At 41.0% G+C, this 27,363-nt stretch overlaps 1 protein-coding gene across 1 annotated transcript; it reads left to right on the forward strand.

Annotated features, from left to right (window-relative positions):
• Positions 1-173: 173 nt before the first annotated feature.
• Positions 174-26,661, forward strand: col5a2a (collagen, type V, alpha 2a). The gene is made up of 54 exons (XM_028990881.1): positions 174-418; positions 11,574-11,798; positions 11,899-11,912; positions 12,000-12,032; positions 12,129-12,161; positions 12,382-12,435; positions 12,837-12,929; positions 13,069-13,146; positions 13,519-13,563; positions 13,647-13,700; positions 14,650-14,703; positions 14,856-14,909; positions 15,004-15,057; positions 15,140-15,193; positions 15,281-15,325; positions 15,594-15,647; positions 15,740-15,784; positions 15,924-15,977; positions 16,382-16,480; positions 16,577-16,621; positions 16,715-16,813; positions 16,908-16,961; positions 17,057-17,164; positions 17,603-17,656; positions 17,744-17,842; positions 17,943-17,996; positions 18,088-18,186; positions 18,278-18,331; positions 18,408-18,461; positions 18,556-18,609; positions 18,689-18,742; positions 18,842-18,886; positions 18,970-19,068; positions 19,329-19,436; positions 19,520-19,573; positions 19,967-20,020; positions 20,101-20,154; positions 20,243-20,296; positions 20,386-20,493; positions 20,574-20,627; positions 20,718-20,771; positions 20,863-21,024; positions 21,101-21,208; positions 21,291-21,398; positions 21,518-21,571; positions 21,689-21,796; positions 22,107-22,160; positions 22,266-22,373; positions 22,449-22,502; positions 22,580-22,687; positions 22,778-23,087; positions 23,199-23,380; positions 23,772-24,014; positions 25,597-26,661. The coding sequence occupies exons 1-54, from the start codon at positions 337-339 to the stop codon at positions 25,741-25,743; spliced, it is 4,482 nt and encodes a 1,493-aa protein (XP_028846714.1). The 5' UTR covers positions 174-336; the 3' UTR covers positions 25,744-26,661.
• Positions 26,662-27,363: the final 702 nt, after the last annotated feature.

Genomic DNA, 27,363 nt, shown 5'->3' on the forward strand with positions numbered 1-27,363 from the left:
GACCAAGAAGGCATAACTGCTGTTCTTATGGAAGAAGCATGTAAGGGGGTGTAGTCCCTGAGAGGAACAACTGTCTGTGACTGGTTGATTATGAGAGAGCACTGACAAAAGGGGGTGGGTGGGAGGAAAATTAGGGCTGGCAGCATTCTTCTTATTTAAAGCTGTGACTGGAAGAAGAAAAAAAAAAAAGGGGGCTCTCAGAGTCTGGGCTGGGTCTGCGTGCTGTTCAGAGGGGAACAGCAGTCTGTCTACATGGTGGAGTGATACTCTGGACGTTTTTGCCCTCTTGTCCCCACTTTGCGCACACGGGAGGCTCATGTCTTGTATATAGGCATAATGAGCATTATTCGTTCCAGGACATTCTTATTTGTGGTGCTTTTCCTTCCGTGGGGCTTTTTTGTGGGATGCCAAGAAGTTGGTAAGTTGTTACTGAGTCTGTTAATGTTTTGTGCTGTTCATTTAGATGCTGATCATTTAGTTTCTTGGTAACAGAGAGCATTTATGGAATGAAGACGGTGATTTTCCCTGCCGGTCTAAATTCATTGCCGTTGATTATTGGTAAGCCTGTTATGGCTTGTTTCTTCAGCTGGCTTTTTTCAGAGCTTCACTTCATGTCAGGTACATCTGTACTTTCCCCCGTTGCGTACGCACCATTTGTGTCAAGATTAGGACGTAAGGATTGCCTTTTTGAAGGTGCAAAGTGACATTCTTGAGACCAATTGTACCCCTCGGTAACGTCATTTGCCCGTAATTGCCAGTGATGTCACCTGGAGGAAGCGGGAACACGTAAAACATGGGGTGTTCTGAGGAGCGTGCCTGCTCCTCGCGTCTCTTGTCGCACTGTAGGCTTCATTAAGTGTTAACCACATCCAAATGTTTTTTATCCTCAAGCCTGTTCCCTCAACATCTGCTGAGGTCATTTCCACAGTCTGACTCACGCATGTTCAGTGGAACACAGCTTGAATCTTAATGTGGGGCAGATGTATGAGGCTTGAGGATGAGAGCACATAAAAGTTCAGAAATCTGTGTGCATTCGTTACTCAAAAGTCCTGTCGTCTGGAATTCCACGAAACTGATGTCACTTTTTCCTCAAATGAAAAGTGTCACGTTGAAAGAACTACAGAGCAATGGTTTTAATCTGACTTTGCTGTGTTGATACTGTCTGCTGAACATAAACCTGCACACGTGAGAGCCCCTGGTCAAGAGCACCACCTTGAGGAGGATTTGATGGAGCCCACCAACCTGAAACCCCACTGAAATGTCATCAGAATAATTTATGTTTCATGTTATTCGTTGAATCTGTGGTAAAGTTGGCATTTGGTACATGATGAACTGTTCAGTGTACCTTACATGATGTTCCTTCAGCGTTGATGTTCCTACCACTGGGGCAGTGGTTGCCTAGTGGTTAAGAAAGCGGCCCTGTAATCAGGAGGTTTCCGGTTCAAATCCCGATCTGCCAAGGTGCCACTGAGGTGCCACTGAGAACAAGCACCGTCCCCACACACTGCTCCCCGAGTGCACTTTTTTCAGCATGTAAACTGTCGCTGCTGTATGAATTAAATTTTATTAACTATAAAGCAGATTTTTACTGTTATATTGGATTTAATTATCCTGATTTGCAGTTGCCACACAGATGGGCCAAACGGGGTCTTATTAGACATACATTTGAATCGTTGGTCTCTTTGTTTGGAAGTTTTTCTCTGCAATGTTCAAACGTGGCATGCATATGGAACGAGAGATTGGTGGTGACATGAGCAGCTCGAGGACATTTTTTAATTGCATTGTTAATCTGTATTCCTCTCACACCCAAGTATGAATCACAGGGATAATTGCACTGTACATTTTAAAGTCTATTTTGTTGTTCATATACCCTGGTACGCCTGTTTGTCCAATCCACAGCTTTCATTGAGTCTGTGTCCTTATACAAAGAATGTTCAATTCTTTGGAAAAAATAAAAATTTGTTCAATTATCATTATTCTATCAATCTTGCTGCAGATTTAGATTAAGATTTCAGTTTGAACGCATCCAGCTGCTAAACTCACCATTCCTCGCAACTCCCATAATCGCAGTAAAACATCCTCACAGATGCAGGGTCTCACAGGATACACCAAAGCATTAACACCAGGATCAGCTTGCTGTGCTGTTTGTTTCCTTTATTGAAGTTTAGCAGAGAACTGTCTGTGCTTACTTTACAATGCATAACACTGTCCATCGATGGTGTACTTTACAGAAAGATTATCTGCTTTTGTTCTGTCCTGTGTCTTCCCATTCACTCAGGTGGAGCTCGGATTAATGCTTCAGGCTGTTTCCACATCAGTTGCATTGCAACAAATAGGCTGTTTGGTGGGGGAAAGTAGATAAATTGCGAGATACGCGAACTTGGTTTGTTTCACGGGACGCCACTGATGGAAAACATGTGCCGCATTTTTTAGCTATGACTTAATTACACGCCTCTTTGCTGCCCTTGTAAAGAGCAAAAGTCAGATGAGCGAGGAGCTCGCTGCTCTGCTAGAAACCCTGTTGCACTGACGGCCATGCTGTGGGCAACGGAGATAGTTTCTGATGTCTTAATGAAGCCAGAGGCTTAGCTGATACATTTTTAATATCGGCTGTAGTCACGAGCCAGCTCCATGGGAACTCCTTATAAAGTAAATTACGGCAGTCAGCAAATACAGAACGGGGTGATAACTTCCAGATGTTAAAATGGTTGCTTTGGCAGTATTTGCAAAATATCAAAACAAACCCTGGCTAAAATGCAGTTGGGGAGGAAGTTATGTGGCTGATGTAAGACATGGCATGTCAACGTTCAGCCCATGGCTCCAAGAACATGGACATTTTGGACACAAGGGCAGAAGTATTCTAACTTATTGCGATGATTGCTTTGTGGGAAAAAAAAGTGAAAACATGTAATATGAGCACATATAGGCTTGCAGAATATGACGTTGCATCATGTGAAAACGGCATTGTTTTTACTAGGATAGAGACAGCTGGTTTCATTTTCAACATCTTCATGGGGTCATACCATGGAGCTCTTCATGTAGTTTATATAGAGCATGTCTGTGAAGATCCTCAGTCATCCAGGTGTTCTGTGGATGCAGAATGAAACGTCTCTACATTAATGAAGGACCGTCCAGAAAGTCCCTAGCATGTTCTGGGTGGTAGTAGCCTAGTGGGTAACACACTCGCCTATGAACAAGACCCAGGTTCAAATCCCACTTACTACCATTGTGTCCCTGAGCAAGACACTTAACCCTAAGTTGCTCCAGGGAGACTGTCCCCTGAAACTACTGATTGTAAGTCACTCTGGATAAGGGCGTCTGATAAATGCCGTAAATGTAAATGTTCTATTCTTGACAAGTTAGGCCTTATCAGTTTTGTAACTCAAAATCTATAGAAACCGAATGAGAATTGCTGGTGTCTTCCTCTTGTAAGTCGCTTTGGACGAAAGGGTTGATGTCTTAATGTTGAAGGCTTTGCAAGATTTGAACTGAATCGTTAGTTCTTATCTGAGAAATTTGCCAATTAATGTATTTATTGTTAGATGCCAACGTGACATGATCTAATTCATCAATCTTCAAGGGTTAGGAGTAGCACATAACTCCGGCAAAACATATGAAGTCAGTGAACCTCTTTCTTTTTCTTTTTTTTCTTCCCCTGAGCTTTTCCAGCGGAACATAATACATCAGAGTATATGCTCGCCGTCTCTCCGCTCTCAGCTTCCTTCCGAAAGCGTCAGGGCACTTCATTCACAGCAGGATTCACTGTGTTGATGACAGCCAGCCTTTCCTCCAAGCTGACCACCCAATCATGTTCACTGAGTTTCATTTTCTTTTCAGTTGACTCAATGCATTTATGCTTTCATGACTGATTGGATTTCAGATGCCCTGTTTTCAGTATTTTATTAAAAATAAATGTAATGCAAATGCTTTTAATGTTCACTCATGACATATTTACTCATTACAGGTTTGAAGTTGTGGTTACACTTTGATTTGCACTCATTAGACCCACAATTAGTCCGCATTTGTAAGCAGAGCAGCTGTGGAAGAGACCTGGACTCACTGTCCATCTCCAGGCTCCAGGGCTACCAGTCAAATCAAATGAAATAAAATGGCCTCGCTCTTCAACATGCTTTCTCATGCATTATAAGTGTGGTGACTGGACATCTGTCGCACATATTTTCATCCCCATGAAAGTGTTTGGTCTGGTTTTGGGGCAGACACTGTCTTGGTCATGGTTATATTGATCTGGTCCCATCACTCCCAGACCTTCCTGCTTTTTTTTGACTCTGTGGGTCATTCTCTGGAGACCTGGATGCTGCATCAGCCGGCACACAACCCTCAGAGGGTTTGAAACAATTCACTTCCTTAAAAGAAGCCAGATGTGACATGTCTCCAGGGGCTCGTACTGTTCCTCAAGGGTCAGTGCTAGACCCCGTACCGATTGTAAATACATGTTCCCTTTAGGATGTTATGAAAGCGTTCTGTTTGTACTGTTGACTCTGTGATCTAGAACATTACCAGACCTGAACTATGCATGTTACCAAATATCTTTGAGGGGGACTAGATGAGATTAAGTACAATAATATCAGCTTCTGCATCTTGTTTGCATCCCCTGCCACCACCCTCCACATAGCAGCTGTGTCACATGCAGACTTTATTCCTCGCTCCAAATAAGACGATTCACCCATGCCTTCCTTTTTATCTAATCGGTGAGGGGAACGCGTGACCCCAGGACCTGTCAGCAGTACTCTCAGTAAACAATGGATAAATGCATTGATATAATCTAATAACTGATTGTGCAGAGATTATTTGATTCAGTTTGTTTCTGAGACTGTTCAAGGGTAAAGTATTCCCTTTAGCCTTTGACTTCTGCCAGTGTCTAATAGAACACAGTCCCCCAGTGTCACATTTGATCAAAATCAAATGCTGCCGCCAAAGGTTATGCAAAGAGTCAAACACAAAGCCCTGTTTAATGTATACTCAGAAATGAGGAACATGTTTCAGTGGGTTCGATTTGGTCACATCACATCTAGATGTTCTGAGCACAATTTTACTAATGTAGAACAAACATTAATGGTTAATGATCAGATGATCTAATTAGACTTTCAGATAAATCTTTATTGTCATTGTCACTTTCCAAGGAACAACAACATTTTAAGTGCAGTTGACTCAGTGTGAAGTACACAGTTAAATACAGAAAATTAGACAGACTTAAATAACAAACAACTAGAATAGTAGTATACAGAAAATATAAGAAAGTACCAATTGCACTTGATTTTTACTGTCTATTGCATGTTGTGTGAAGATATTGCATGTTATTGAGGTGGTATTCCACATTTATGGAGCACAGCACGTACGTAGAGAGCAATTATTTTGAGTTTAGAATCTGGATTGCTTTAGGACGAAAGCTGTTTTCAAGGTGCCGCTGTGACATTAATATGCTGGATTTCAGAAGAAACATGACGACTTCGGGTTGAAGAGAAAAGCACACCATCTTTGTGGCTTGGACTGTTTAATGTGTGCATTAATTGCCATGGGATTTGGAACTTGTAGGGGATCCTGCAACTGCTTTACTGGCCAACATAATCATGTGTTTGTAGTTCGGCAGTCCTGTGTTCATGTACATAAAAACTTTTCAACTATTAATTTCTTGCTGAAACTAAGCTCTGCACTAGCACATGATGCATGTTTCCACGAATAAATATTCATTTAAAAATGACAATCCTTGCTTGAAATAGTGTTCAGAATGCACACTCCTTCTGAAGACGCTGTTTCTTTCTTGACTTGTACTAATCCCATCAAGATAGTGGGCAAGCCTGCTTTTTCTTCGGAAAAGAATGTTGCAGCCCAGTAGAGCCAAATTCTGTTTCCCAAAGTCCTGCAGGCACCACCATTTAGATGCTATAACATAGAAACTGTATAAATGAATTACAATTTTTTGTGCTGTGGATTCTGTTTCCTGTGTTAGTAGCCTAGTGGGTTCGACACTCGTCTATTAACCAGAAGACCACAAAGTCACAGGTTCAAACCCCTCTTTTTACATTTACAGCATTTATCAGACGCCCTTATCCAGAGGGACTTACAATCAGTAGTTACAGGGACAGTACCCCCCTCGAGCAACTTAGGGTTAAGTGTCTTCTTCAGGGACACAATGGTAGCAAGTAGGGTTTGAACGTGGGTCCTCTGGTTCATAGGCAAGTGTCTTACCCACTAGGCTACAACCACCCTAGCTACTACCACTTACTACCATTTTGTCCCTGAGCAAGACACTTAACTCTGAGTGTCTCCAGGGGGACTATCCCTGTAAATACTGATTTTAAGTCACTCTGGATAAGGGCGTCTGCAAATTGGTGTAAATGTAATCATTAAGTGAAAACCTTTTTTTCTCAAAAAAAAAAATTTTAATTTGCAACAGAACAATAAAATCTCTGCATTTTTTGTCTGGTACAAGCTGACTTTGAAGAAGTTATAAAGCATCGTAAACTTCAAGGAGGGATAAATTATGTGACCTCCCCCCTCCAGGCTCAAGGAAGCGTTTCATCACTGGCCCAGGGACGCCACATCACAGGATCGAGGGAAGCCAAGATTTCAGGGGGGCCCCAGAAGTGTAGATAGTGGTGGACATGTCCAGTCTCTTCTTTGCTTCATGTTTCTGCATTGGCTAAGTGTCAAAACTACATTTCATACCGTTCATGCATTACAGACAGCCACAAAATGAATACACTGTAACAAGTAGCCAAGACCTAGACCTAAACAAGTATTTTAATTGGTAATCATAATTTTCGGAGCCACGTGGAATGCAGTTGAAAATGGTGGGATGTTCATGAAAGCATTTGGATCCACAGTCAGTTACTTCCCTTCATAAATATTTATATTGCACACAGTTGCCTGGCCCTGCATGATCAGTGCACCGGTGTGTAATGTAAGCCAGTGTCATGGCAGGCCAGCTGTTGCCATCCTGTGATCTCAGAAAACAGAGAGAGCAGGAGTTTTATGAAGAAAACATGAGGAATGGATATTTCTATCCCCTAGAGAAAGAGAGAGAGAAAGAGTGTGCCACAAAGACTGAAGGGAATGTGCAGTTCACCAAAACCCAAGAAAATTAGTGGTCTTTATAATGCATGGAGCATATCCAGGACCTAATTCTTATGTATATTTTAATATGATATTTGATCAATTTCCTAATAGCCACCAGAGAATTAAATTGAATGCTGGTAAAAACACTGGAAATTGTGGCAAGAAATGAGAATGAATTATTTCATGTTCTTTAGGTTTGTAGAATATACATATGCATAAATATGATTTGACAGATGAAGTGTTTGCTTGACTGTGCTTGTCTGTATTAGTTTGCAGGTTTGTTTGTTGATGTTGATAAGATCCTTATTAGTTCTGAATTCTGGTGGAAACTTCATTCTAAAGTGCTCTTCTTTTATGTATTATTTCCATGTATTGGCACTTTACAGAACGGAATTCATGTTTATAGCTTTAAAATTCTGCTACAGTAATATAAAAAGCCGATCAATTGTCTCAAGGTCAAAGTATACTTATATAAACATACAAACAATCCGACCATGGATCCTTATTTTAAAGTCTTAATGTTTGCAGCACCCCCCTACCCCCCCAGTCTGCGAATGCATTTCTGGCCAAGTTGATGTATCATGATCACTTTATTTGGAGGAAACTTTAAATTCATGAGAGCAAAAGTGTATGTGTGATATCATTAAAGACCTGCATCCTGGCCATTTTTAGTTTTACTATGTCCATGATTTTATTCAGAGATCTTATCTTTCGGGGTATGTGTTGATGGCTCACTATGGATGCGTGTCATGTTTTTTGCCATATCCAAATGTATATATTTGCATGTATTAATATATTTCGATTTTTGTGGTTACATTGGACTTTTACAGCACAGCACAAATGAATTCTGTCTGTCAAGAACATGGATGTAGTTTACTTGACATTTTCAATTAGAACTTTAGTAGTATTGACCTCTAAACCTCTGAATATTTGGCAACTATGAGGCCGCTGTAGCTCTTTGTGGTACAATGCAGCACATTTTAAATGCATGTACTACAAACTGTACACAGTGTTTATTAGGGGTATCATATATTACTTTGTTTATTAGTGAATTGCATCTTTGGACTTTATATTTATTGCCATTTGGAATGATGTTATTTGGATAAACTAAGAGGCGACGTAAAATCTATAGGCCTTTTAGAATAAATTACCGCTATCAAGTGACAACATCTTTCCATGTTCAGAATGCCGATAACCCTTTTCAACTGAGAGTTTGGGTCACTCTATTAATGTAAAAAAAATATTTATGATATTTAACAATGATCATTTGGATTTTGACACAATGACAGAAGGTCGTTTCATCATCAAGCACAAAATATGTTCTGTCAATATGTTTAAGAAAGAAAAATCACGTCTGCACACTAGAAAATGTCCTCAGACACGGGACATCTGTCAAGCTTTTTTTTCCCCAAATACAACTGCTACCAAGTAACACACTTAGAAAAATTACATAGATTTTAACAAAAATAAAACACAGACAGGACTGTTGGGTACCTTTGATCTTAACTCCTGTGGTTATGCTTCAAGGGTTATGATGCCTTAAATTACATACTTTTACCCAATGTATGGTTAAGCACTGTAATTTGGCAAAGAGTGAAAAACGCAGAACACCAACCATGCATGTTTATGGCACTCCAGGATGAAAAATGGGACAATTCTTGGGACAAATTGCACAAATTCAGTTATGGCAAACCTGAATTGGTAAGCATTTCCTTATCAAGATGTCTGGTATTTTTTGTCTATAAGTTTGTGAGCAACTATATATGGAAAGTGCACCAACACTATAAATTCCCTTCTGGCAGAACAGCAGAATTCTATTTTTCTTTCTTTCTTTTTTATTTACCACATAAGTGGTGTAAAAAAAATCCCTGGGATGCAGCCAACTCCTTATTCATTTAATTTTCCTGGCTCTGTTTCCTACTTCTGCTCAAATGAGGCTGAAGCGATTGTGGGAAAGAAGGTAAAACGTATGACCGAACCAGAGGAAACCGTGTTTCATGTACAACTGTGGTTTTGCTTGACCATGCTGCGTCAGCCATCTTACTGCTGTTCTCAGCTAATGGAGACATCATGCATTCGTTTGTGGTCATTTAAAATGGAGCAGAGTTGAAGAAAGTATCTGTACTATGTGCAGTTATACCAGATATATACCAGAGTTTATTTAACTCTCAGACTTTGTCTTGAATGGTACTTCACACCTATGCAAAGGCTTATCAAGATTTTAGGCATAGCCATAGACATACATAATGTGACTTATTAAGAGTTTTGGGGACTTTTGAGTTACGCAGAGGACAGAAGATTCTGACAAAAAGGGTTGGTCAAAAAATGAAGGACCTTCAATGTTGGCAAGAAGATGGCAAAAATGGCTGGTTAGTCCTAAATATACCCAAATATGTGTAAATCCACAGAGCTTTCAGCACATTGGGTTAAATGAGTCAAAGTTTCCATATGGTCATGTTCTAATGTCTAAGGTTTGGCCTTCAACGTGGAGTCCCTGAACGCAGCATGTTACGAGAATTTCCACATTATCCAAGGAAAATCCGTGAAGCACCCCTTCATCCCAGCTTCCGACAACTTGGAGATATATTTCATTTCCATCCAGATCTGCGGTTCCTGTTTCTCTCACTTGTTCCAGGCGTTCGGGGGAGAGTATTATTTTGATGCTCCCTGTGTTATCTTACCATTTTCCTGGGGAAAGTGCTAGTCTGTGAAGAGGGGGGGGTTGCTGCAGACATGTTTTTGTTAGGGTGTGGATGTTGAGTGGGAGGGCTGGTGGAAAATGAGTGTCATGAGAACAGTTCACTGTCACTGTTAGTGGTTTTTTCTTTAATAAACGTCTGCGGAAAGTGTAGAATCTGCAGTGAATTACTTTGGAGGATTTTTGGCTTTCTAGCCTCTCCCTCTGTAAATGTTATGTGTTCTCAAAACACTCCAAAATGTTCATGGAGGAACGTCGTCCCAGACCTTTTATTACCATACAGAGTTTTCTGTAACCCATACTTTTGTTTTTAATAATCCCAAAGTATATGAACTACAATATTAAATTCTGGAACCATACATATAGGTGAATGATCTGGAGCCCCATAGAATGGACAAAAGAAAAACAGTCGACTGTAACAGTTGTAATTCTCTACAGGCAGGTTAAGAAGGTCAAATTTCCATTACATCGGCGGTGGGCTTCATGCAGAGTCACACATCTGTGTTGTCAAGAAGGTATTCCAACATGTGGCCTGTCCAAGAAACAAAGGAAACAGTCCTCCCCCAGACATGCCACATGTTGCACTGGAGTACTGAATCAGACACCGAGGTCAGAGGAAATGGAGATCCCTCCACCACGGATGAGGGCATTTCGGAGACTCGCTTGTCTGCACCGAAGCACGTTTAAACACGACCCATGATTTGCATTCTGGCGCTGGATAAGATCATTATGGTTTTTGTCAGTTGAATTTAATCCCTTGAAGGTGAATATGCTTTTATAAATGCAAGCTGAATTCCATTTTCGTTCCGTCATGTGCTGATCCATTATTTTTTCTCTCTCTCTCCTTTAAAGACTTTATTGTGAAGTCAAGTGAAGTGACTGTCATTGTGTCACCACAGCACACGTGACACAACGAAATGTGTCCCCTGCTTTTAACCCATCACCCTTGGTGAGCAGTGGGCAGCCATGACAGGCGACAGGGACAGTGCTTTGCTCAGAGGCTCGGGATTCGGACCGTCAACCTTCAGATTACGGGTCCGCTTCCTTACCTGCTGGGGCACCACTGCTTGTCATTACACAATCAAACTTAGTACAGCAGTACAACGAGATTGAGTTGTAAAACTCAAACTCAAAATTAGCATCAAGCAACTGGAGCAACGAGTGGTTTAGTTAGTTACTAGTTGTGGCCAGTAAGGCTGTAGCAGAAACAGCCAGATCTGAGTTGAGAACTTTTCTCAAGCTCCTGCATGCCACCTGGTGTTCACCTGGTGCTAAATTGTCAAATGATTTCTTTCACTTGGGTGGTTTTGTCTAAAATAAACATTGACAAATTGCAAATGTGTAATTAGCATATGTATATATCATATATGAAATGCCTTTTAATTGGGCGTGCTCACAGCTTCGTAAGATTTTCTTTGTATTTCCGCATGGAAAACATCTGTCTGGACCCTGCAGTTAAGGTTGTGAATCAGAGCTCCTTTGAGAAAGTGCCTTTGGAGAGAATTAGCTAATGTCTGCCCTCAGCAGACGTTCACCTTTTCCAGTAAACCCTTTTCTGCACTACTCCCATCTTATCCCTGACAGCGCAATGCAAACATTTACATTCTTGATAACTATGACTTTTGAGCAGACTCTAGTATGTGTTCCACTCAGATGTTTAGATCGTTTCTGTGTACCGTTACTGAGCATCGACGTGTGTTTTATGAAATCGTTAATGAATCATATTTACTCAGATCATTCAGAACACCGTAGCCAGGTTGTCTGAGGTGGCTGATCTGATCCGAACTGTTGTCCGCAGGAGATGACCTGAGTTGCACAGAAGACGGGCAGGTCTACTCCAACAAAGACATTTGGAAGCCGGAGCCATGCCGGATCTGTGTGTGTGACAACGGAGCCATCCTCTGTGATGAAGTTCAGTGCGCCGAGCTGTCAAACTGTGAAAAAGTGTACATTCCTGAAGGGGAATGCTGTCCCGTGTGCCAGAGTGGCTCGGGAACAGACACCAGTGGCTATGACACGTCAGGTGAGGAACAACTGCAGACAAAATAGGAAATGTTACTGACTTTATAAATATTACTGTTATTTATAATACAAATGCTGCTTCTCCCCTCCACCACCATTAGGAAGAATATATAAGGTCAGCATTTCTATAAACCTTTTTTCAAACATTTTCATTATTATCAACTTATTTTTATGAATTAATGCTTGAACGATTGACTTTCAGGGACAGAAAGGTGAACCAGGAGATGTCCCACTTGTACGTGTATACACATCTCTTTCATGAATATTGTAGCTACACAACTATGAGAATATGATGTGCTCTTTTAACACTTTCTGAACATTCATATTACAGGTCACCGGAATAAGAGGTCGCCCGGGCCAAATGGTAGGTCAACAATTCCAACATTTTATCAGAATTTATGATTTCTTAACTTTTGTCTGTTGTCATGGTGATCCTGAATGCTTCAGTGTGTTTAAAGTGAACACTAGGTGGTAGTAGAGAAGTCTGGCTGGAATGTTGGCTGGACTGCTCATGTGCTGTTTGTGAGACAGAAGACATCAAGAGCATTTTAATGATTCATTTGTCATCCTGATTTATTAAACAGGGACCTCCTGGATCTCCAGGATTCAGAGGAGACCGTGGATCCAAGGGTAGGCCTGTGAGTAAAAATCTTCTCCTACTCATCTATTCCATGTTCTTCAAAAAAAAAAACAAAAAAAAAACAATAAAATAAAATAAAACAATAAGAATTTAATTTTTGCTTATTAAATTGCAAACATACAAAATGCAATTCATCCTTTAATAACTTTCTTGTCTTTTCTGCATGGTCAGTTAAGTATTTATACATTTATGTTTACCGCATTTATCAGACATTTTTGTCCAAACCAACGTACATCGGTGCTTTGCAGTCAATATCTGATTATCATACCCGTACAGCTAGAATTCAACCGAGACTATGTTGCACACCAATATGTCCAGTACATATAGGTCCATTAGGGTTTAAATGAAAGATTAAACATTTTAGTTACTCAAAAGATTAATGAATCTACTCATTTTTAGGGAGCAAGGGGACCCCCGGGACTTGACGGGGAGCCCGGCATTCCAGGACAGCCTGGAGAGCCTGGGCCACCTGGGCATCCATCTCACCCTGGAGTGAGTATCACGGATCAATGGACATTTATGTGGTGCTATGTGACTACTAGATGGCTGACTAACGGCCTGTCACTTCATCACCGATAAAAATGTGATGTGGTGTGTTCCTGTTGACTGACTTGAAGCCGTTGTTTTCCAGGGACAGCTGTCCGCTCATATGGCCGGGGGATTTGATGAAAAGTCTGCAGGACAGTATGGAATGGTGCCAGGGGCGAGGGTAAGTAGAAGCGACACCCAGTACACCCAGGGTTAAGAGACCCTTTATTCTTGTGACAGATATTTTAGAGTTTCATTTTAGCTGGTTGGTCTTATTTTGCAGTGAAACAGTCTATCAATGCAGTGCTAAAAGCATGTTTGCACTTGTTTATATTCGGAATGTATATGCATTTATACCAAATGGTAGTAGCCTAGTGGGTAAAACACAAAGCACAACGAGTAAAAAGCCACAGGTTCAAACCCAACTTACTCCCATTGTGTCCCTGTGCAACACACTTAGTCCTAAATTGCTCTAGGGGGAAATTACTACTGATTATAAGTCACTCTGCATTAGGACGTCTAATAAATGCTGTGAATGTACATTTCTTTTTAGGGTGAGTCCGGAGCAAGGGGACCCCCCGGACCAAATGGCCAGCCTGTAAGAGCCTGTCATTTCTTCATTAAGTAAATGGGCAACTTTACATGACATAGGATAATTCTTTGGGATATTTTGTATTTTAGGGGTCACCTGGACCCCAAGGACCACCTGGCGATGTTGGTGACCCTGGTTCGATGGTATGAAATTGTGTTTCTACATACGTTTACGTGATAAAATGTGAATGTAAGATGTAAATACTGGTCACATATGTATATATGTGTGTGTGTGTGTGTGAGACCAAATGACATGCCATGTTACTACATAACATAGATTTTCAATGACTTAACACAGTGCATTACCCCTTGACTGGACTTGGAAAAATATGAACACCACATAAGAGTTAGATTGTGTTGGCAATTATTTGCCAATAATTATAATATAAAATGACTTTACTTGCAGTTTGGCAAGTACCCTTAGTGAGCAGTGGACAGCCATGACAGACACCCGGGGAGCAGTGTGTGGGGACGCTGCTTTGCAATGGCACCTTGGCAGACCGGGATTCAAACCGGCAACCTATTGTTTATGGGGCCACTTCCTTTATCGCTAGGCCACCACTGCCACCACCATACTCTCTTTTAGAAAACCATATATATTTACATTTAAGGCATTTGGCAGACGCCCTCATCCAGAGCAACTTACAACATGCTTTCAAGTTACCATCGATGAAGTTATATAGATTGATGGGTCGATATCTGGATGTTAAACAGGTGCAATGTGATGTTCCAAGACAGACTACAATAGCACGTTGGAATGGAAAAAGACTAACTGGAAAACATCTGACAACATACTTCAGAGCAAAAGCTGAAAGATTAGTCTGTCCACTTAGTACACTTGGCATAATTACCTAACCCAAACATTAACATATTAAATGTCTTAAATTAGTTGTAGACCTGACTAAAATCAAACTTAATTATAACACGTTATCTTAATTATAACAGTGAGCCCAGTAGAGAGGAATTAATGCAATTTTGTCTAAAGCTTGATCATATATTTGCATCATTTATCTGAATTAAGTAGCATTGTAAGTAGCCAGGATTAGGTGTAAACACATGTATTAACCATTAAGTATCATCTTATATGTCATAGGGTCCATCTGGAGCCAGAGGCCCAGAAGGCCCTCCAGGGAAATCTGGTGAGGATGTGAGTACATTATTTTATCATGTTCATATTCAGTTTCCTTTTCAATTTTACAAAATTTTTATAGAACTAGAACGCTAGATGCATTTTTCATCCATTCAGTGATTCAGTAATTCTTCATTCATTCATTCATTCATTCATTCATTCTCTGTCAGGGAGAAGCAGGCACAAGCGGAAAAGCTGGAGAAATTGGATTTCCAGGATCTCCGGTAATTAACTTGTTGTTAGATGAAAATCATATAACTGCTTCACCATCTGATTTCTATACCTTGTCCATATGTTTATGTCATCGTTTTTTACTAGGGGGCAAGAGGATTTCCTGGGACACCTGGGCCTCCAGGCTTGAAAGGCCACAGAGTAAGAACAACTCATCGAAAAAATTTAACAGATAAGTGAGTCTGAGGGTCATTCATAAAGTACTAATGAAACCATATTGCAGGGACACCAGGGTCCGACTGGTGTGAAGGGCGAACGTGGAGCAGTGGGATCAAAGGTAAACTAAAACTGGGTTCAGGACAGTACTGAATGTTCTGACATAAGATTCAATACTTAAACAGATTTTACATGTTTTTTTTTTTAGGGAGAATCAGGCCCATCTGGTCAGATGGGTGTTCCTGGCCCAATGGTAAGATGTTCCAATCCAATCCAATCCGAATTTTTTATAGAACATTTTACAACTACAACTTGACCAAAGTTCTGAACACAAGAATTAATGTATAAAATTATGTACAAATGAATGTATAATACATAGCTTAAAGAGATGTGAGATCAAATAAGAACAGCCATAAAGACAAAAAAAAGACTACAAACATTTTGACACTTATGTAGTCTATGTTCTTTAGTTTTATTCCATTTAAGTTTGCTGGATCATAGAACAATGCTCCTTATTGCAGGGTCCGAGAGGCATGTCTGGAGAGAGGGGGCGCTCAGGACCCAGTGGAGTCCCAGTAAGTGGCTTGTGCATAACAGTAGCCAAGCAAATGTGGCTGATTCGTGACCACATGAATGAACGATTTACTGTATTGTCCTGCTGTTACAGGGGTCTCGTGGGCCTCCTGGCAACACTGGAAAACCTGGTCCAATGGTAAAAAAACATTTTTGCCTTTGTTGCAGTATGTATAATAGTTACAGTATGACTACTGTTTAGTCACGCCATAATGTAGAAAGACTTTAAATTGCCATCATTAAAAGTGTAAAATGAATCCTGTATTCCTTTCATATAGGGACCTTTAGGGCTCAGTGGTTCAGCAGGTTATCCAGGAATTCCAGGTATGAAGGTAAGGAAGAAATCAGGCTGAATTACTCTGATGCCAAGGCAGCCTTGGACTGGACAGGTGCTGCCAGTCACACGCACCCACTACTCATTCAGCATGGGTGATTAGAACCCTTTACATGTTGATTTTCTCCCTCACTCCATTGTCCTGCATTGCCAATGTTAGGTTGCTTTTCTCTTCTGTGTTGGCCATCTTGCCTTTAGTTTTTCACATTTGTCAAACATTTGCGCCTCATCCTTTTCACCCAGTGGCATGACAATTACTCTCCTGAATCCTGCCTTTCTTTATATTAATTGTTTATATTAACATTTTCAACATTTTCAACTTTTTATGACGTTTGATCAAATTGGCAGAGCTGAGTTAAGGCATCATTAGAATCTAATCGGCTGTTTTTATATTTTTACCAGGGTCAACCTGGACCTACGGGAGTGCGAGGGCCTGAAGGACCACAAGGGCAAAGAGGAGAAACAGGCCATCAAGGCAGAATTGGATCAACTGGTCTTCGAGTGTGTAACAAATTCACACTCCATAGAAAATTCTTGAATAAAATTATGCTTCTAAATCAGCTAAACATCCTAATTAAAAATGAATCATAATTCTAGGGTCCAGACGGTGTTGATGGAGGGCCTGGTTCCAAAGGACCTGTAGTGCGTATGACATGAATGAATAAATCATGTAGATTCCTTTTAATAAGACTGGTATACAAGATCATTTTAAAAAAAGATGCTTCCCCCCCCCAGGGAACAGTTGGCCAACATGGTCCTGGAGGTCTTCTTGGTCCACTAGGTCCACCAGGACCTCAAGGAAGTACAGGACAACCTGGGATCAAAGGTCAAGGGGTAATGACACATTTTGCAACTAAAACGGGGGTGCATAATATGTCAATTTTTATTTCAAATGGTATAAAGGTCTGTGATGATTTTACTTGTTTAGGGTGATGTTGGTGTTGGTGGATTTAAAGGAGAGGCTGGTCCCAAAGGAGAACCTGTAAGATCCCATTGGATAATCTATATTTACAGAAAATTTTGAATTTTATTATTGCTTGTGTTCATCTCTTTAACATGATATTTATCTGTGGACAGGGTCCTTCAGGTCCTCAAGGTGTAATCGGGCCTCAGGGTGAGGAGGGAAAAAGAGGTGCCCGTGGTGACCCTGGGTCAGTAGGCCCTCCTGGACCTCTCGGTGAGAGAGTAAGTATTCTTTTCACAGGTGTTTTCTTAAAGCTTGTTGCAGGATTTGCCTTAACTCGTCCCTTTGATTGTTTTTAGTTTTCTCAACTCTACTCTAGCCTACAAACTTATGTTGATGTCAGAACTCCAGGGTGATTTCTTAGCTGTAACACACTCAATGTAACAAATTCACAGACTTCCTTTACATCAATGTAGTTTTGTCCCTTAGAGAAGTGACCTAAAAATGATGCTCGGCAAATGCTGACAGCTTTTGGAGCCTTTGAAGGGTTCTTCCGAGTTATTTTCTTCCTGTGGCCATCCACTATGCTCATTTGCGGTCAACAACTTCTACACTCTACCTAATCCATGTATCACAAACATTTGTCAATATGTAACTTAATAATGATTTCTGCAATTAATTTTTATATTTAATTGATTGATTGGCATTGGTTTGTTTAGGGTGCTCCTGGAAATAGGGGGTTCCCTGGTGCAGATGGATTACCTGGTCCTAAGGTACATTTTCAAACATGCCTATGAGTTATAAAGTATATTTCTTCATTGTTATAAACATTAACATCACCTTTGCCTGCATTGTTCAAGGGCGCCCAAGGTGATCGCGGAATTGGTGGCATATCAGGACCAAAAGGGTCCACTGGGGATCCTGGCCGCACGGGAGAACCAGGTCTACCAGGTGCCAGGGTGAGCAGAAAATGCCAGTATACTCAACTCTAATAGCCACTATTGGAACATCAATAGGTCTTTTTCAATCTGATTGATTCTGATTGTTTCTGTTTAAAAGGGCTTGACTGGCACTCCTGGAATCCTGGGTCCTGAAGGAAAACCAGGACCACTGGTATGCTGAGTTCTGTTAACAAGAGACATTTCAGTTAGACCAATAATCTTCATGAGAGGCAGAAAGAATCTATTATATTGTCATCCTAAAGGGTGGCCCTGGTGAGGATGGCCGACCAGGACCAGCGGGCTCTATTGGCACCCGAGGCCCTGTTGGAACAATGGGTCTGCCAGGACCAAAAGGTTTTAATGTGAGTTCAAGAATCTGTACTTACACTGAATACTACAGCACTGTTTCAACCCGGTTTCATTGAGTTTTATTGAATCAATTGGATCCTAAAGGGAGATCCAGGGAAGACTGGTGAACAAGGATCCCCTGGAGCTCCAGGCCAGAGAGTGAGTAATAACCATGGCAAAGGGTCTCGATTTACCTATTTTTGTTGAAGAACACACTGACACGACCTTGTTTTAGGGTCCTCCGGGTAAGGACGGTGAAGTGGGCCCAGCCGGTCCTGCTGGACCTCCTGTAAGTCCCTTCATGCTCTTTCATACTCAACATATTTTCCACATACACCTACAGGCTTAGAAGCTCTTATTTATGATGATGAATTACTTTGCAGGGAGCAGCTGGTGATAGAGGAGAGCAGGGACCTCCTGGCATGCATGGATTTCAGGTTTGTTAGTTTTTAGAATCCTAACTCTGTCCTTTTCTTATAAAACCTCAGTTTCAGCTCTTTCTCCTCGTATTGTTAGGGATTACCAGGGCCTCCTGGAGCCCCGGGTGAAGCAGGGAAACCAGGTGATGAGGTAAGGGTTTCCCAATTTTTGTAATGGTCCTACATTGTTGGTTTAAACTAGCACACTATATTCGTATATATTTATTGAGATCAACTGGGCTTTTTATAGGGCATTCCTGGGGAACTTGGTGCCGTGGGCGCGATTGGTCCTCGGGTGAGTTTATCTATCACAATTTTTTTGAATACAGGTACATTTAGGCTCAGTAAGCTCAGTCGCCTGTGTACACTGTTCTGTAGGGAGAGCGTGGTACTCCGGGTGAAAGGGGAGAGCTGGGGTCACCAGGATTGCAAGGAGAGAAGGGGATTCCAGGGGCAGCTGGTCCAGATGGGCCAAAGGTACATGTTCATAACCAGCTATATTACAGTCATTGTCTGTTTCTTTTTATACAAGCATGTGTGTGTTTATATACAGATATAATACCAGCTATAACATGTACCAACAAGTTCATTTCCTGAAATGTAATTCCTGACCTTTTGTTGAATTTTGGAGCCCAGATAATTCCAAAATGTGTGCAAAACTGATGCCTAACATTACAGTCAATTTAAATCAATCATATCTGTAATAACTTTATTAACATATTAATGATTCTCTGCAGGGAAGCCCAGGTCCCACTGGTGCTCTAGGTGATGTTGGACCACCTGGACTGCAAGGAATGCCAGGAGAAAGAGGCATTTCTGGTCCACCTGGACCTAAAGGTGAAAGAGTAAGTACTGTCATGTTACACAAAAATACATATTGTGTTGTATTGATTCACGGATCTTAATGGCTCTCCTGCTTCATTTCTAGGGTGCTCTTGGCGAGAAAGGTGCTGAAGGAACACCGGGAAATGATGGTGCAAGAGTGAGTTGATTCTGCACTCCTCACTGAAAAATGGCTTAAGTTCTGAGGGAACCATTCAGGCCCTTTTAATATGAAAGCTGAAGGGCAGTAATATATTATGTAAGTGTAGATGTCTGTTTATGTATTATTCATTGCTCTACATTGGACCATTTGCATATGCAATGCATCAGCAATTCATCAAAAGTCTTATAGCACAGTTGCAGGTGAAGGTAGAGTTGTGCTTGGGGTACAACTGGATTGCAGTCCCCTGGACCTCTCCAACTCTTGCATGCAGACACTATTATGCAACATTAGCGTGATCTGGGCCCAGGAGGCCTGTAATGACATGCCTTGGTTGATAATCATACGTTGTTTGATTTGCTTCCCTAACATGTTCTTTTCTTGTTATGGCAGGGTCTCCCAGGTCCCCTCGGGCCTTCTGGGCCCCCTGGGCCTAGTGGGGAGAAGGTATAAGACTGCTTCATGTGCTATTTTAATTTCCAAAGTCTCCATTTGAAAAAGAAATCACTAAATACATTTTATGGCAGGGAGAACCTGGTCCACGTGGCCCTCCTGGACCACAAGGATCAAGAGCAATGCCAGTATGTAATAAAACAGTAATCCTTTTTAAGACATACATGGCAAATATTCTGTGTGTGTGAATGTAACTTTGATTATATGATATCATAGGGATCCCCAGGAGAACCTGGTCCTATTGGCGCTGTTGGTTTTGCTGGCCCACCTGTAAGTCGGCTGCTGTTTTGTGCTCTAAAATATAATATGCGATTGAGCTCAGTCCTAAAATATATTGATTTTTTTTATTGTGAACTCAGGGCCCCGATGGTCAGCCAGGGGTAAAAGGGGAGCCTGGAGAACCTGGTCAAAAGGGTGATGCTGGGTCACCAGGACCCCCAGGATTAGCAGGAGGTCATGGTGCTCCAGTGAGTTGACAAGATGTCATGTAAACACACCAGTTGCCAGTTATATGGTAAAGAATGAGCACAGATATGTCTCTGTGCAGGGACCTGTTGGTGTTGCTGGACCAAAGGGTGGAAGAGGTACACAGGGAGCACCAGTAAGAATGTTTCATATTTACTGCATGATAACACTGCTGGGGAAAGTTTGATGATTATTGTGCATTAATAAATGCTCTAATATATTTTAGGGCCCAACTGGTTTTCCTGGATCAGCTGGACGTGTTGGCCCACCAGGGCCACCTGTGAGTAATTAATTTATTAAGAAATAGTTAAAAAATTAATCAATCACACTGGAAAGAAAGGGTAACATTTATTTTTTTCTGCTCTGATTAGGGTCCTGTTGGACAGCCTGGAGCCCTTGGTGCACCAGGCAAAGAAGGGCCTCCTGGGTTAAGAGGAGACCATGGACCACCTGGGCGGCTGGGTGAGAGAGGACCACCTGGTCCAGCTGGGAGTCCAGGAGACAAAGGGGACTCTGGAGAAGATGGGCCAACGGTAACACAGCAACATTCCCAAGAGCAACACATTTATCAAATAAATAATTTATTATGATGTCTCCTTTTTTAATCAGGGTCCTGATGGTCCACCAGGGCCTGCTGGAACAACAGGACAGAGAGGAATTGTTGGTCTACCTGGTCAGAGAGGAGAACGTGGAATGCCTGGACTTCCAGGACCAGCAGTATGTTATTTTTGAAAAAAGCCAGGCTGCTTTTATTACAGTCCCTGAAACTGTACTAATAATGGCAAACATTCTATTTTAGGGTCCTCCAGGAAAGCAAGGGTCACCAGGGTCTCCTGGGGATAAAGGGCCTTCTGGTCCAGTGGGGTTACCAGGTGCTAATGGACCTCGTGGTGATCCTGGGCCTCAGGTAAAACATCAGAATAAAGCGTTCCTCTACTGTTAACACTTTATTTGCTTCATGACTCATTTTGTCTTGGTTATAGTACCTCCTGTTTCTTAAATCAACTTGTGTCACTTGTTTTACAGGGACTTGCTGGATCTGATGGCCCACCAGGCAAGGATGGTGTACTAGGTGAAAGAGTAAGGACAAAAATATAAAATATATATTACAGTAAATATTAAAATAATACTAACAGTATTTATATGATACTATTTGTTATTGGGTGTAGCAGGTTGAACGATTGTTTTATTATACAGGGTGATCGTGGTGATCCTGGTCCCGAGGGGTTGATTGGATCACGGGGACCCCCAGGGTCTCCAGGCCCTGTCGGAACCTCAGGAGGTCCAGGAAAGAGGGGAGAACCAGTGAGTATTTCCACTTCCTGAAAAATACACCACTGTCGTCTTAACTAACTCTATTATTAACTCTAGTATGAACTCTAACTGCTGTTAATATAATTTTAAACTGAACCCATGAAAATTATCTAAATTAATGGTGAAGCAACACCTTTAGAACGATGCAACTCACAACAACACACAGCTCACTCACATTAATTAAATATTGTGGTATGAGCTCTAGTGATATTTCAGTGCAGAATTAAGTTCGTAAAATACAGTAGATTATGTGGTTTGGCTTGACATATCCATAGTAAACACACCCAAATATTCTTAACAGGGCTCAAGAGGACCTGTTGGTCCCCCTGGATCTGCTGGAAAGAGGGGACTTATAGTAAGACCTAACATATGTTGTAAAATAAATTGCATTCATGAGATTAATTGTTTTAGATCTAAACACACAGTCTCATATAAAGCTATAATGCAAACTTGTTTTCAGGGGCCACAAGGACCAAGAGGTGACAAAGGGGACCTTGGTGATCATGGAGAAAGAGGACAGAAAGGCCACAGGGGCTTTACTGGTTTACAAGGACTTCCTGGACCTCCAGTAATGTGTCTTTATATGGATTTACTTTTTCATTTATACAGTTGAGAAAAAACATGCTTAACCTTCTTTTTTAAGGGAACGACTGGAGACCAAGGGGGGCCTGGAATATTTGGACCAAGTGGTTCAAGAGTAAGAATACTCCATAAACTCTATAAACTAGCAAAGCAATGTACTTGAGTGCTGATAGTGGAATCTTTACAATTTAGGGACCTCCTGGGCCAGTTGGACCGCCAGGGAAAGAAGGTACATTAGGTCAACCTGGACCAATGGGACCTCCTGGAACACGTGGAATTACTGGTGACATTGGGCCAGAGGTATGTTAATGACCTGAATGTCAACATCATCATAAACAGCTAGACTGTACTCCATCTTCATTGTGCTGTGTCATTTATCATTATTATTAGGGACCTCCTGGAGAGGACGGTCCTCCTGGTCCACCTGGACCACCTGGGGTCCCAACTGCTGCTATAGATGACTTATTTGGAGGTCCTCATGATTATGACTCTGGCCCCCCACCACCTCCAGAGTTCCCTGAGGATGAGGCTCTTCCAAATATCACCACACCAGGCATATTACCAGCTGATCCTGGAGTTCAGGCCACTCTAAAAGCCCTCAGCAGCCAAATTGACAGCATGCGTAGCCCAGATGGCAGCAAAAAGCATCCTGCTAGAACATGTGAAGATCTAAAACAGTGCTACCCATCAAAGAAGAGTGGTGAGTACATTAATAATTAATACAATTTGCTTCAAGAATTACCATTTAGATCTATCTAGTAATATTTTGTGTAATGCTGCAAATGTTTCTGCTTTTCTGTTTTCCTTTCAGGAGAATACTGGGTGGATCCAAACCAAGGAAGTTCAGAGGATGCCATTAAAGTACACTGTAACATGGAAACTGGTGAAACCTGCATCTCTGCCAATCCCTCAAATATACCTCGGAAGTCATGGTGGAACTCACCTGGAAGCAAACCCGTTTGGTTTGGGGGCAGTATGAATGGAGGAACCATCGTAAGTCACATTTGGTTCACCGACTTGTCAAAGAACGCAACACAAAACAGTAACAGCCAAAGGCAACTTGTTTTCTGTCATGGACATAATCTCTGAGGTTTTGACTGTAGAGGAGCAGGGGAACTTCAGAATGTTTATAATTCAAAAACTATTTTGTGTCAATGAATTGCAAGAAAAAAGGGATTATATTGTTAAGAGCGCCTTTTTAATTATTTGAATTTTAATTATGTAATACTATTGCTTAAATAGAAATATCTATCGTTTCACATTTAGATGTAACTGCTCCTAAAGTCAAGAAAAGGTTGAATGAAATGAATGAGAATTTACAAATGTGTACCACTACAAAGAAATCGCTGAATTTATCTCGTTTTGGATCTTTTTTATTTTTTAGTTCACATACGGGAACAAAGACCAGCCACCCAACTCCATCACCGTGCAGATGACATTCATCCGACTTCTCTCGAAAGAAGCCTCCCAAACTATCACGTACCACTGCAAAAACACTGTGGGGTACAAGGACGAGAAGACTGGCAATCTAAAGAAAGCTGTCATCCTCAAGGCCTCAAATGACCTGGAGCTGAAAGCTGAAGGGAATAATCGTTTCAGATACACGGTTGTGGAAGACAGTTGTTCTGTAAGTAGAAACCATGAAAATGTGTGTGTGTGTGTTGTGTGTGTGTGTATGAATGTTTGGACACACCTTCTCATTCAATATGTTTTCTTTATTTTCATGACCATTTACATTGGTAGATTCTTCAAAATAGCCGCCCTTTGCTCTGATTACTGCTTTGCACACTCTCTGCACACACCAACAGTCTTGAAGGAGTTCCCAGAGGTATTTAGCACTTGTTGACCCCTTTGCCTTCACTCTGCGGTCCAGCTCACCCCAAACCATCTCGATTGGGTTCAAGTTTGGTGACTGTGGAGGTCAGGTCTCCACTTTTTGTTAAGTACATAACTCCACATGTTCATTCATAGTTTTGATGCCTTAGGTGAGAATCTACCAATGTAAAATGAAAATAAAGAAATGTGTGTCCAAACGTTTGGTTTGTACTGTATATATGTTTCAAATAATCAAACAAATGAAGGTGTGTTTTGGGACATTGTCCTGCTGCGGAACCCAAGTTTATTTCAGCTTGACTAGATACTTTTTTGGAAGACAGCTGAATTCATGGTTGAATTAATCACAGTCTTCCATGTCCTGAAGCAGCAAACCCCCATAATACTACCACCATATTTTACTGTTGGTATGATGATATTTTTTCTGAAATGCAGTATTACTTTCATGCCAGATGTAATGGGACCCACACCTTCCAAAAACTTCAACTTTTGTCTCATCAGTCCACAGAGTATGTTGTTTTTTGGCAAAATTGAGATGAGTCTTAATGTATTTTTTTTTGCTCAGAAGTGGCTTTTATCTTGGCACTCAGGCCATGGCCATTCAGGCCATTTTTGCCCAGTCTCTTTTGTATGGTGAACTTCACTGTGGCCTGAATATCTTTTAATGTTAATGTGGGGTGTTTTGTGACCTCTTGGATGAGTCGTTGCTGCGCTCTTAGGGTAATTTTGGTTGGCCAGCCTCTCCTGTTCCATGTTTTTGCCATTTGTGTATAATGGCTCTCACTGTGGATGGCTGGAGTCCCAAAGCTTTAGAAATGGCTTTATAACCTTTTCCAGAATGATAGATCTCAACACTTTGAGATCTTTCTCTTTGTTCCTGATTTTCATTGGATCTCAGCATGACGTCAAGCTTTTGAGGATTTTGGTCTACATCATTTTGTCAGGCAGGTCTTATTCAAGTGATTTCTTGATTGAGAACCGGTGTGGCACTTTGTCACACAGGACCATGTAGGTTTGGATTTAATATTTATACACACACACGCCACACATATGTGTGGCTGCTGTTCAGATAGCAATCAATCGTTGTTTCTCGCAGGCGACAAAATAATCGACCGGTGACTGATTGGCCAACATGTTGACATTCGGTAAATTTGCATTAATGGATTTGAATGACTGGTGCCTGTGCTGCCCTTGAAAAAGTTTTTTGTTTTCAGCCACAAGCAACACAGTGTGACCTACCAACAATTCCGTTTGTGGGTTTTAAATCATTTTAATAATTTTAAAATGAATCATTATGTTTGGTTATTACAATAGGTTTGGTTATAAAATACTAATTTTGCTTGTTCTAACCATTTTGTTCTGCTTTCTCTATACAGCAAGCCAATGATAACTGGGGCAAAACAGTTTTTGAATACAGGACGCAGAAAACCGCAAGACTTCCTATCATTGACATTGCCCCTGTGGACATTGGTGGATCAGACCAGGAGTTTGGCATTGACATTGGGCCTGTTTGCTTTTTGTAAACAGAAGGGATTTATTGAAGAAAATCCTGAGACTCTTGTACTGACTGCTGAGAACCCAATCAGCCCTGTACATAACGTACAATGGACTACTCTGACCCTGTAGCAAGATATTTATTGCGCTTTTTCAACCATATCAAGAAACTGCAGTAGTAATGCACTATCCCATTGTACATTAAATTCTCCCTTTTTAAAGCCTTCTTTCCAGGAACATCTAAAACCTTTGATAATAGGGGTCCTGTTCTGCACATCTGATGTGCATTTACTCTTGTGTGAAATTATACCAAGACTAAATCCTTACCGAATGTTACAGTTCCGCGTTTTTGGTCATTAATTGCTGTTATTCAAATGAGTACAGTGCTTTCACGCATTACATAGTGGGACATTCGGTCACGTGTTCAGAATATTCCTCTGAGTATTTCTTACAATGGTGCTACCAAAGGAAACATAGGATGTTTTCTTTTTGAGACATTGTTCATTAAACTGTTACCTGTAACCCGTTTCAATCTCAAAATGACAATTTCATCAGTTTGAATATTAAAAAATGTTGATGTATTAGTGTAAGCTACCTCGTCTCCACAAACTGGTATTCATTGGGAAGACAACATGATGTGGGGTTCACGTGAAAGATTCAGAACAGGGTTTTGGTGATTCCAATAAAGATCTTGCTGTCACTGATGGACCACCTAAATCAGTGTCTCTCAAGAGATGTGTTCAGTGAGTTTATGTTGAGCATGAATACATATATTAAACTCATGTTACCTTCTTTAGCATGTAGCTCGCACGCTTTATTTTTTTACCGCCAAAATTCTCTTATATATATTTACAATAATCCAACATTTTAGCCATCGCAAATAATGCCGTTTACAACGAAAAAACTGTATTTTATGCTATGAAACAAATTAAACATATGATTCTTTATCTTGCTTCTCTTTGTGAACTCAATCAAGCTTATACAATTTACTTTAGACAATAGCATCACCACTGTGGTGGGCTGGCACCAAGCCCCTGATGACCCAGGATGGGCTCCACCACCTGCCACCACACCATAGTGAGTGCGTGAATACTATTACGTTGCTCAAGATTTACTTTAGGTTTACTGTGTAACTACACATTTTCAAATCTAGGCGCCAAAACGCTTATGACAAAATGACATCTTGACTTGCCTCTATTATTATTATGACCCAGGATGGGGTGGTAGTAGCCTAATGGGTAACACACTCGCATATGAACCAGAAGACCCGGGTTCGAATCCCACTAACCACCACTGTGTCCCTGAGCAAGACACTTAACCCTAAATTGCTCCAGGGAGACTGTCCCTGTAATACTGATTGTAAGTCGCTCTGGATAAGGGCGTCTGATAAATGCTGTAAATGTAAAATTATTACGTATTTCTAGAGATTTGTAACAGGCTGGGTGGTATTTCAGAGTATTTTTGTGATTGGAACGAAACAATAAAAAGTATGAGACAGACCTCAACCTGGAGAATGACAATGACATTTAAGTCCATTAGACTATTAAGTCCATTTTTTTCATGAAGATAAATAATTGTGGTAAACATCACCCCCACTAAGAAGGGAAATGATTTCGTTAAAATTATTGCCTGACCAGAGATAAGTTTAT

The sequence above is a fragment of the Denticeps clupeoides genome, chromosome 9, assembly GCF_900700375.1.
Source record: "Denticeps clupeoides chromosome 9, fDenClu1.1, whole genome shotgun sequence".
Classification (NCBI taxonomy): Eukaryota; Metazoa; Chordata; class Actinopteri; order Clupeiformes; family Denticipitidae; genus Denticeps; species Denticeps clupeoides.